This window comes from Ceratotherium simum, chromosome 1, assembly GCF_057802395.1.
Source record: "Ceratotherium simum simum isolate JZ-2026a chromosome 1, ASM5780239v1, whole genome shotgun sequence".
NCBI lineage: Eukaryota > Metazoa > Chordata > Mammalia > Perissodactyla > Rhinocerotidae > Ceratotherium > Ceratotherium simum.
In genome coordinates, this window is record NC_141900.1 from 92,945,067 (window position 1) to 92,958,054 (window position 12,988).

General features: G+C 36.7%; 1 protein-coding gene across 9 annotated transcripts in view; it reads right to left on the reverse strand.

The window, feature by feature from the left end:
• The window catches only part of DGKI (diacylglycerol kinase iota), a 311,737-nt gene that overhangs the window by 38,991 nt on the left and 259,758 nt on the right, over positions 1 to 12,988 (reverse strand). For all 9 annotated transcript variants that reach the window (XM_087431348.1, XM_087431314.1, XM_087431324.1 and 6 more), the window contains one exon: positions 10,491 to 10,516. In XM_087431348.1, coding sequence (XP_087287474.1) covers positions 10,491 to 10,516 — 26 coding nt within the window. The remainder of the gene's footprint in view (positions 1 to 10,490; positions 10,517 to 12,988) is intronic.

Here is a 12,988-nt window from a genome sequence, read left to right on the forward strand (position 1 = left end):
GTGAGAATAGGAGTCAAAGTCAGGAAGTCTGAGAAAAAAGCTACCAGATTCTTAACGGTACACAAAACCAAGAGAAGAAAGAGCTCCCTGATGTTAGAATAGCTAACTGAAATATTTTTTTTCCTAAAACTCAGATAAATTAATTTTATATAAAAATAGCAAAACAAAGATAATGAGGTAAAATCTCATATAGTTATTTTAGAAAAAGAGAATAAGGAACAGAATAACATTCCTACAGACAATGGAACTGTACCACAAAGACTTGCTAAAAAAAAAAGTAACATACTACTTCAAGGGAGTTTAAAGACATTAATAAAGTGATACATGATATAAAGAAATAGCATGAATCAGAATTAGAATAATTCAGAAATTAGGTGATATAATTCAACAGAGAACTAGAAATAATAGAAAAAGATCATTTTGCAAATTAAGACTAAACTAGAAGGAACACAAGAACAAATAAATTCAGTGAAGAAAGCTTTAAGAAAAGTAGAAGATACAAATAAGGAAACTTAAAAATCAAAAAGAAACAAGAAAAGAGATAAAAGGAATGTGAGAGAAAATGGCAAATGTTGACGATAGGTAAAAACATAAACATATAAATTGAGTTCCTAAGAAAAAAACCAGAGCAAAACAATAAAACAAATACAAACATTTAATTCAAGAAAACTGTTCTGAAATTTTCTTTAAAAAATTAAAACTATATATTTAAATATATTATATATCTGAGAACAGTAATGTCTCAAAGTGATCTACACCAAGGCACATTTTCATAAAAGTACTGGACATTAAAGGAAAATAAAATGTCCTTTGCTATCTACACAAAAAATGTCACTTTCATAAGGAGAACGATATCATTAGACTTTAACAGCAATACTTATGCTAGGAGAAAATGGAACATTTACAATATCAAGGAGCAAACACGTGACCCGATGATTTTCTATGCAGCACAACTAATTCTCCAGGGTAAAGGGTCCAGACAAACCACTGTTACATGAAAGAACTCAGAAAATACTGTTCTCGTAGATTTTCCTAAGGAATATACTAGAGAATGAGGTTCAGACAACCAAAAGAACTAGAGAAACTTCAGCATAATGACTGATGGTGAGATTAACTAGCTACTTTTGCAACTAAGTCAAAAAGGAATGTTAAAAGGGAGAAATTATAGTATGCAGTGGCTAGATGATCTTAATATCAAGATATAAATCAACAAAAATACAAGGAAATATATTTTAATGCTTTCAGGAATCATAATTGCATGCGGTAATATACTGAGAATATTGTATGTTAAAAGTGGGATAAAACAAAAGATTAAAGATGTATATGTGTATGTGTATATATACATCCTTAATCTGTATAAAACTATCTCACTTCTGATCACCAAAAAGGCTCAGAAACAACGACCAACATGGTAGCACATAGCGCCCAGATTGTGGTCTTGAAATACTATTTCTCATTTAAAGAAACTAAGAGGTTTTAGAGAAATGATGTCCAGGGCAAGAAATACAGATGTGCTTGAAACATCTTGCCACGCCAAGAATCAAGGAATTTATCTAAGAATATGAGGGCAATGTCATAGGTCTTAGGAGCCAACCTGAAGGTGCTCCCTTCAGGCAAAGATAGAACAATTTTAACTTCCACAAGAATAAGAATTGTAATGCAATGAAGTCCACTAAACATATTGAAATCATTAACTCATGAAGATATTTTTAAAAATTGCTCATTTTTTAAGGTGATGAGGAACCAGTGAATTATCTTGATAACCAGATAAATAAAAGGACAGACTCATACATTCATTCTGCTTTCCTGTGTGGAACTGTGTCACTGAGTAATCAAACAGTAGAAGAGAGGAAGTACCTCTTTATAAAATGATAGAATTAGAAAAATCCCAATGATAGAATTAGAATATCACTATTTTATAACCCCCAAGTAATAAATATAGGTACTGGACATCAAAAAAAAACAGTGAAATCCAGACACCACTTGCACCCAATGAAAGAACATACCACCACCAATGGACTTGCAACAGATCAGACCGGAGTTTGATCAAGCTCTGGATCCAGTTGTTAATTAGTGGGAAACACAGAAAGCAGACGAACATGTGAACTGTGCCATTAGTGTACACTCAGCAAAGTCCAGTCAGTGAAATTCTGCAGTTCAAATGGCCTGGGTGCTTCAATAATAAATTCTCAATAAAAGGAAGGGGTCGATGGGGAACCTGTATTTAAAAGAGACTTAAAAGACATACCATACTTTAAAAACTGGGCCAGATTAACCTATAGTATATAGAATAGCACACTTGAGGGATAAAATTTTATAGCAATGCAAAAAAATTACTGTAGAAGTCAGGATAATGGTTACTTTTTTTTTTTTGAGGAAGATTGGCCCTGCACTAACATCTGTTACCAACCATCCTCTATTTTTTTTTTTTCCTTTTTTCTCCCCAAAGCCCCAGTACATAGTTGTATATCATAGTTGTACAGCTCTAGCTCTTCTATGTGGGACCCCACCTCAGCATGGCTTGATGAGCTGTGTGTAGGTCTGCGCCCAGGATCCAAACCTACAAATCCCGGCCCGTGAAGCGGAATTCACGAACTTAAGCGCATTACTTTTAGAGTAAGGCGGTTACTTTTAGAGGCCTGGTGGGAATGCAATTAGGATGGAGACACATGGAGGGAATTCTATTTTTGGCCTTGGTGATAGGTATAAGGGTGTTAACGTGTTACTAATATGCTAAGCTATATGTTATGTTTTATTTTACAACAAAAATAAAAAAACCTTTCAAACAAACCTCATCATACACACACACACACACACACACACACACACACAATCCCCACTGTTAAGAAAGACAGTAAGGAACCCATAGATCCACTAAAAATTCAGCGACAATAGCAGATGAACAGGTGCCAAAACTACCTGACATCCTGAAGGTTTCTACCAAACCCCAAGGACTTGGAGCCACTCTTCGATGTGCCTTGTGTGTGAGGCACAGGAGACAGAAGATAAAGCCTGGAACTTACCCAAAAAGACTCCCACATAAAAGTGTGCCCCCAAAGAGCTAAACCCATGTAAAAATGAATAAGAAATCAAGCCTACAAAGGACTCAGCAAGAAAACTTGGTGCTGTGTGGAATTAAAAACAAAAACAAAGAAAATTCTTAGGTGAAGTTACTGCCATCAACTGAAAACCACACACTCTGAATCAACGTCTCTGTGTTTCCTGTTTATTCTAAACAAGAAGCAAGCACACACACATACAAACTCACAAATGGAGAATTAATTTATACTAATAGTGACTGGTAGTTCTGGGTGGTGACTGAAAAACCTCTCTGAAGAACTTAAACAATCCTCATGCATCAAGGCCAAGGAAACGAGCAGCTCACATAGAATAATCCTAAAATACATGAATAAAATTCAGTAAAAATGAACAAGAAAACAACTTTGAAGAAATTATCCAAGATGCACTCCAGAGAAACAAAGAGATATAAAACATGAAAGGGGCGGTGAGACATATAAGACAGCATGAAAACATCTAATATACATCTAAACAGAATTCCATAAGGAGACATGTAGAGAAGAGAAAGCACTGAGGGACTGTTTGTACTTAAATGTCTGTGTTAGAAAAAAAGTAAAAAAAGAATAAAATAAGCCAAATGATTAGAAGGAAGGAAATTATAATGATATGAAACAGAAAACAAATATATAATACAGAGGACCAATGAAGCTACAAAATAGTTTCTTGAAAAACCAATAATATAAACAGGGCTCCACGGCTCTGGCGAGAGAGAGAAAGGATAGACACACTCACAAGAGAGAAGCAGACACAAATAATATTAAAAATGAAAAGGTAGAGGTAACCTCAGATCTCACAGATAACAAGAAGATATTATAAAAAATTTATGCCCAAAAATGAAAAAACCGTTAATAAAATGGATGAATTCCTTAAAAAATAGTAACCAATACTTATTCAAGAAGAAATAGAAAATCTGACTAGCCCTACAAACATTAAAGAATATGAATCTGTGATTGAAATTTTTCCCATAAAGGAAATGCCAGTCTGAGACAATTTTATTGATGGGCTCTCCCAAGATATTACAGAAATAGACAAGATTCTAAAAGTCATTTTAATGGCCAACAATGACCATTTAGAAAATTTTAAAACTATAACATAAAATATCACTAAAAAAATGTAAAGTACCTAAGGATATATTTAACAAAAGATGGGGTCGGCCCCATGGCTTAGCGGTTAAGTGCTTGAGCTCTGCTACTGGTGGCCCGGGTTCGGATTCCAGGCACGCACTGACGCACCGTTTCTCCGGCCATGCTGAGGCCGCATCCCACATACAGCAGCTAGAAGGATGTGCAACTATGACATACAACTATCTACTGGGGCTTTGGAGAGAAAAAGGAGGAGGATTGGCAATAGATGTTAGCTCAGAGCCGGTCTTCCTCAGCAAAAAGAGGAGGATCAGCATGGTTGATCTACCTCACAAAAAAAAAAAAAAAAAAAAAAAGATGGCCAAGCCTCTCATGAAGAAAGTTATAAAACTCCATTGATAGGCATTTAAAAAGTCCAATTAGTCTTAAAAAAGCCAATTAAATATAAAGAGATATGGTTTGAGATGGAAGACTCATTATCATAAAAATATGAATTCTCTTTATACTGACATAGATTCACGCAATTGACATGAAAATCACAACACAAAAGTTGATAAGCTGATTCTAAAATTTATATGAAGGAACAACACTATAAAAACTGTACAAGAGATCGTGGGACAATGTCCTTAGGATTATGCTATGAAAGGATTTCTTTAAAGAACACACCAAAGGTATAAACTATAGATAAAATATTAATATTTGATTACATTAAATTAAAGAATATCGATTCCTCAAAAAAGTTAGAAAAGGTAAGCCACAAACTGGAGAAAATCTGCAACACATATAGTCAACAAAATATTTTTACCTAGAATACACAAAAATGTTTATGACTCATTAAGAAAAAGACAACTCAGTGGGAAAAAATGGGCAAAAGAAATAGAGTAAACAGAAATGGCCTATAAATATATGAAAAATGCTCATTTTCATGTGTAAACATTTAATGAAAATTAAAATCACAAGATACCATTTGATACTCCACCAAACTGGCTAAAAACTTTTAATCAGTTAATAACAAGTGTTGGCAAGGGTGTGCATCAATGGGAACTTGTATCTACTGCAGTTGGGAGTGTAAATCAGAATGATCATTTTGGAAAACAGTTGGTTATTATGTGATAAGTTAAATATGTGTATAACCTACCACTTAATGATGCCATCCCCAGGCTTAAACCCTCAAGAAATTCTGGCACATGGACACCAGGAGGAGTTATAAAAAATAATGTCCATAATGATATGGTTTGCAATAGTAAAAAAACCCCTGTAGTCCACGTAAACATTCATCAGCAGAATCTGGATATATAAATTGTTACGTATTCATACAATAGACTACTATATAACATGAAAAATTAAAAATGAATATGGTACTCATCGACAAGGATGAATCATAAAAGCATTATTTTGAACAAAAGAAGCAAGTTACCAAAGAGTTTACAACATGACTCAATTTATGAAAGTTCAAAATAAGCAAAATTATACATACACATAATATGTGGAATATATATATACACACACACACACGTTCATATGTGGAATGTGCATATATGTAGTAAAATGATAAAAAGAAACAAGGAAATTCTTAACAAAAAAAACCAAATAGTAGTTACCTCTATAGGAGAAGGAAGAGAATGCAATCAGAAAGGCAAACACGAAGCTTCCAGATAACTACAAATGTTTTATTTCTTAGACTAGCGACAGGATACACAGTAGTTCCTTTTCGTTATTATTTAAACGGAGCAGATACATTTTATACATTTTTACGAATGTTTTCTATTTCAGTAAAACTATATATATTTATACTAGAGAGAAAAATGAATCTACGGTATTTGGTCCAAGAGATAGCTGTCGATACTTTAAAGAGCTCTAGGCCTCACCACGACGTGTTTCTTTGCACAACATACTGCCAAGTAAAATTGCCTCCAAACCTGACAGTGGACTCATACTTGGGCACTTACACTAATGATCGTGGTTGTTACAATTTTATTTCCAGATACCCCCTACTCTCATCTTTGGCCACTGTTACTGTTGCAACAAAAAAGCTACCATATAAGATGAGAGCCATGACTGCCAACAGGTGGGGGAGGTAGGATGGAAAGGGTGCCTGCTTCAGACATTCCAGGGGAATCAATCAGATTGTTGGCACTTCCTTTCAAGAGAGTCAAGTAATGTCTTTTACTTTGTAAGTGGACAGACATTAGTTGGAAGATGACCCTCTGCCAGGGCCCTGGCACAGGTGGCGAGTGGCAGCAGAGAGGCATTCTGAGAAGGCTGTAAAATAAGGAGGCTAAGGTGACAGAACAGAGTCTGAGAGACTGGGGCAGGCGAAGATGCCCGGGCACAGGAGGTGGCCCCTGGAGCAATTTAAATGATGAAGTGATTGGCACTAAACGCAGAGAAAACTCATAGGACGGGGCAATCAATCACTGCCAAGCTTATCTCCCGACAAGGAGTAGGACTCCAGCTTCCAGATGTAACATTAAAATGTAATGTTTCCACTGGGATTTAGCATGGCAGGTTTCCCTGAAGCTTCGGTTTCACTCAGTTAACTAATTATGAGAGAATGTGACATTGGTATTTACTTTTTTCTACAGGGACAAATCATTCCCAGCAGGAGGGAGAAGTTGTTATTTTTGTCCTGTTTTGTTTTGTCATTAAAAAGAAATTATTTATGCGGTAGTAAATAAATTCTTGTTAGAAGGAAAAAAATGTTTTCTCTATAATTCTATCATTCACCTTAATGCTGACAATCATTTCTTTTGTTTTCTGGGGACACGGTGGATAAAAGAAAAAGAGCTGGGTGTTAGAATTGGGTTTAAAAATTAACTCTAGCACTTACTATCTGCATGAGCTTCAGCGAGTTATTTAAGTACTTGGAGCCTGTTTCCCCAACTATAAAATGAGGATAATACATCTACTCGGTAGTGTTATTTGTGAAAGATGAAATGAAATAATGTAGCTGAAACACTTTGGCACAGTGTCTCCACATAATAAGTGCTCAGTAAACTTTGGCCTTTATTTTTAATGACTCTGATACTCTTTTATATAAATGGAAACATTCTACATTTTATTTATGCCTTGTATTGCCAATTCTATATGAACACACATCTAATCATGAACTGAACCTTTAACTTTGGCACTAAAAACTAAATTGTGTATTAAACATTTTACTCTTCCTCGCCCAGATATAAAAAGGTTTTCAATGAAAATTTAAGATTTAATGATAATGTTGAAGGGAACCCTTCTCCCTCTACCCCTTTCTGCACACCTTTTAATTTTTCAAAGGCAGTATGCCACGCTGAGCCAACATCCCTAGTAAACTCACACTGCCTCCTCCACTGCCTGGATGGTAATAGCATTATGTTTGGGGTGCTTTTAACAAACTGGAAAGTGATTTCACAGATGATTTCCCATCTGACCTCACAACCTTCCCTTGAGGTAGGGTAGATGTGATTAGCCCCATTTTACAGATAAGGAAACTGAAACTAAGACAGGGTAAGTGACATAGACATGATAGTCAAGTACACTTTCCATGAAAGGGTAATCTGTGCAAATAGAGAATGCCAGGGTTATCGAACTTTGGAAAATTAGATTTTCTCCAGAATGAAGTCTCTTTTGGAGATAGCGGAAATGACCAGTTATTAGAGAGAGATGTTGGATCATTGCTGGAAAACAAACGACATAGAAAATGGGTAGGCACAGAGCTTTATATTCCAATAGCACAATCCATTTGCCCAATGTGCCTCAATTTTTCTACTCATAAGTTGGAGAAAGCAAAAATGCTACATCTTACCGCTCTTCCAAGTATGTTGCATGTCATTATAGTGTACAAATGTAAACTTGATGATATAATATTCAAGAGGTTTTATGCTAACTACAGTAAATATGAACACTTAAAAATGTAAAAACAAAAGAAAACATATTTTGAGTGTTAGGTAGAAAATCTTGGTGATAAGGAAAAGGATAAGAATGTTTTTCCAAGGATACACGGGCTAGAAGATGATGAAAAATTAGATAAGATTAGATAAATTAGCATTTAATTTTACATTACATATTTGAATAATTTTGGAAGTTGCAGAATCAAACTAAGAGGCATGGACATGTAATACATTTTTGAAGCCATGAAAATATAAAAGCCTTTTAATTTGGATAATGTTTCTTCAACTAATCACATATACCAGTTCTTAATCAATTCTGAAGTGCTGTTAATACTGAGCAAGTCACCTTTTAGGACTTCTAATGACATCGATATATGCTCACTGATAGCTCATAATCTTTTAAGAATTCCTAGTAGACTACAGAATTGCAATTCAGAAGACCCACTCATTTTTTTTTTTTTTTTGAAATGGAGGTGAAGTTCTTATTGATAGGAAAGCAAAAGCAAACAAAGTTCATTAAGAGGAACCCTAGTTCAAAATAAAAACCAAACACAAGTTTCTAGCTAACATTTGAAACTGGAAGCCCAAGGACTTCTAAATATGCAATAAAAACCTAGTCATACCAACACCAACGAGCAAACTAGCATGCAACAAAAAGTCATCAGTAGGTGGTTGATTGCCTAATTCTGAGTTAATGGGTCTAAACATAGTTTGCCCTATGGTTCTTCATAGGACATGACACAGCTTCATGTCAATATTGGGGCAGATCTCGTGGTACGGCAGCAGAAGAGGCCTGCCTAAGACTCCCTTTCCATGTCCTCATTCATTCACTTAATAAACATCGTTTGCATGTTTCTGTTCTGGGGGATCTGTGTCAAAGAACTCACAGCCTAGCAGGACAGACAGGCAAATCAAGCATCAAATTTGTGCCTTAAATTCTAGAATGAAGAAAAATATTTGATGCAGTGATAACGAGTCAGGAAGCTCTCCTGGAGGATGAGATGATTAACGAGGTCTCAAATACTAAGTATAAACTGTCTATATGGCAAAAGGGAGGAGTAACTTCCTGTCAGAAAGAACAGTATGGACAACAGCAGGGACACATGATAAACTGGCAAGTTCCGGAAACTGGATGTAGCGCCTCACGGCCAGAGCACAGAGCATGGTAGGAGAAGGGGAAAAGATGCCAAAAGAAGCAATAAGCAGTAGAGGAAGACAAAGATTCCAGCATTTAGGACTTTCTATTCCATGTTAAAATATAATATTGGAAAGCTGAATACAATTTGGTCGATTGAAAGGATTCTATCCTAGGGACAATGGGAGTAGAATTTTACTATAGAACAATCAGTTTGGTGCTATCTAGGTATACAGTGAACTGAGGAAGGAAATCTGGAGGTATGGATACCAGTTAAAAGGCAATTTTAAAAGATCCAAGTAAGACATGGAGAGGCCTTAAACTAAAGCAATGGGGAAAGAAAAGAGATGGAGACTAAAGAAGTATAAAACACAGAGTTGATAGGATTTAGTGACCAAGAGGAAGCAAGGGGATGAAGAGGGAAGCTTAAAACAGCTTTCACAGCTTTTTAGATGGCTGGCTGAACGAATAACAGCGCCCTTAGCTAAATCAGGGACTGCATGAAGAGGAACGCCAGTAGTACTCCTGGAGTCCTGGTTTATCCCTCTTTTATAAGACTAATCACACTCTGCTTTGTACTGAAGTAAGCATGCGTCACTCCACATCCCCTCCCCACTAGACTCATAAAGCTCCTCGAGGGAAAATTCTGTTTCACACCCCACATTGTCTCTGCATATAGCCCCATACGGCATATTTGTATAACATGATTATATAGCATAACTGACTCACTGTAGACACTTAACGAACATTTTAGAATGACTGATTGAATAAATAGACAACTCCAAAGGTTAGATGTGACAAAACTATACATCTTAGCCTTTAAATGAAATAGTTGTCTCTTAAAATGCAAATAACTCCCTGGAGCTGGATAACAACTCATACCACTATCAATTAGCTTCATCTCAGACTCATAACACCCTCTGCAAATCCCAATGTCCAGTCTGGAAGGGATTTTTGGGACTATCTACTAGAAATTCCCATTTTTAAAGATGAAAAATCTGTGATTCAGAGAAGGTACAGGGCTGGCCCAAAGTCACAAAAAGTATCTGGTGGGACAGAAATCAGGCAGAATACATTAAGCTTCGCAATACCTGTCAACCAAAATGGTTGTAACGGATTTGAAGATAATACGACATATCAAATTTAGCTAGGATGAATTAAGTTTTTAAAAGTGCTTCACATTTCACACTAAAAAAATACAAGGTAAATATTTTAGGGACATTGTCTTAAATACTTCTTCCCTCTCACAGCGAAATTCAAGGACTCAACTTTTAGTTGAGAACAACTTTCAAATCCTGAATTAGTATAAGTAAGACAGATTCTTACCGTGATCTTCTGAAGAGACTGGTGACCTAAAATAAAATAATAAGCATGATAAATCTTTTGTAAGTGATCTGATAATTATAAGTACAACAGTGATCAAGAATAATCTCATAGAAATTATACCCCCCAAATTCAGTTAAATAGAAATTCAATATAGTCGATGGTGTAATTAATGTGTTGTTTGCATGGTATATTCTAATCAATAACTCCCAAAGCTTACCTGGATTGGTTGAGTGGTAGATGTTGCTAAAATGCCAGTCTACTGCATGGTGTCACAGGACTGCAACAAACTTAATTAAGTCTGGATTTATCACACACAGAGAGAAAACTCATAGAAATGTGGTAATGAATGAAATCCTGTGATGTCACTAAGTGCCCAAGGCCAGGCTTCCAGAGAAAATGCTAAGGACATAAATAAGCACTAGATTGAGCATCTGTAGGTAAAAAGAAATCTACTTGAACAGTAAAAATTGAGACAGAAGTAAAAAAAATGGCATGTACCCTTATCATTATTGTTTTTTGTTTCCACTTTTTGTGGAATGTAACGTTTGAGTGAGCATGATATAGACCCTCTACCTGCTGGCCTTAACGTCTCTAAACCTGTGAGAATCAAGATGAGGCAAGAGCATGATCACTGGGGTCCCACAGAACTTTTACAAATCAATGAGTTTTGCATATCATTTGGGGATCCGCTCTAGCTATGGTAGTAAGATACCAATGGAGCATCTTTGTCTTCCTCTACTGCTTATTGCTTCTTTTGGCATCTTTTCCCCTTCTCCTACCATGCTCTTTCACAATAAAAACCTTTTGTTCTTCCTCAGCTGACAACTAATTGAGTTACTTTGAGCAATACAGATACAAACTTCTGGATGAATTCTCCCTCCACCTTGAAAGATACAGTCTTGACTACCAACTCATCCTTTTCTTGGAAGAAAGAGATGCATAGTACCATATTCAGAGGTGTCAGAATTTTGAAGGGAAAGGCAAGAAACCACTTGGAAGGAGTCCTCTCCTCTAAACGATCAGCCTGCTGGAGTTCGGAGCAGGCAGGTGACCAAACGCAAATGCGATAATTTGGTAATAAAGCTACTCATTAATATAACTAATATTTATAAGACGTGATGACAAATGTTGGGGCAAGAATTATTCAGTGGATGCATAGTGGTTGAAGGAAAATTTTAGCTACTGCTTTACTTTATCTACTGATCAGTAATATTTTTGTCCACTATGTGAGCAAACAGTAAAGTATCAGGACACAGTAGTAACAGTGAGAGAGCCTTGAACTTCTACTAGTGGCAAAATGTGAAATCATTTCAACCTTATGGGTCACTTCAAGTAAACTTTTGCATGTGAAAACTACAGAGAGTCCCAAGATTTGGCAGAGAGAAAATGGGCATCTGGGAGATGGACACAGAAAGCAGTGAGAGGGAACCTAACACACTACTAAGTCATCACTGTAGAGTTGGCTGCTTGAGAAACGCCACTTGGGCTCCCCAGGTGCTAGTGGATCCTCTCCTTTGAGTTCCCTTATTCCATCCTGTCCCATACCAGTCCTCCCCACTAGGTTCTGAGCTCCTTGGAAACCAGGGCCATGTCCTACTTAGAACAGAGTGGGCCCCTGATTAAAATGTATTGAATTGAATTAATTTCAGCACCACCACACTAGGGTTCAGACTCAGACACCTCCTGGAACTCCTCAAAAGTCACCATGTCACCTTCAAACCAACTTCAAGACAAGTTTGCTGCCTCCTAGGCCAGCTGTGTGGGAAGGGCCTAGGGAATGAGCCTGAAGCTCCAGATGTGGGCACTCTCAGAGCCAAAAGACATCCAATGCACCCAGCAAAGAGACACCCACAATCTGCCTAAACGATTAGGAAAAACAGAGGGGGAGCAGGTATTGAATATAGGTAACATGGGATTGGAAGGTGAGTCTAAAGAGAAACGTATATTTGAAATAAGAGGAGATAATTTCTTATGCTGCCTAGCGCATAAAAAAGAGTCAGCAACAAGGAAACATCTCCACCCCCAGTGTTTTCTGATGGGAAGTAAGCAAAAACACGTCTTGGATTGTCTGCAATTAATTTCTCATAGAGCTATAGGAACAAAGAAAAATCCATGCCAATGGACGGCTGAATGTCTCAGGTAGACGGCTTGTGAAGCTGGGGTTTGCTGCCTTCCTATGAAAGCAAAGCACTAATATTAAATCTGAAAAATTCCAGATGGCTCCGTTAAAGTCCCTAGGGAATGCAATCTGCGATATGTCCAAGCAGTGGGGAAGAACTATCGATTTCAGAGTGTTTTCTAGGGATTAGCCACGTTGAGTTTCTGTGTGGAATGTCTCCCACATGCCTGGATTTGTGGAATTTTAAGACATACGGAGTATTTCAATCCTCACTCAGTATTTCACCTTTCAGGGTAACCAGTCACTAAATTACACTACTGAGACATGCACACCATCCATTATTGCTGGAAATGGGCATAAAAAGTTTTACAGAACTTAG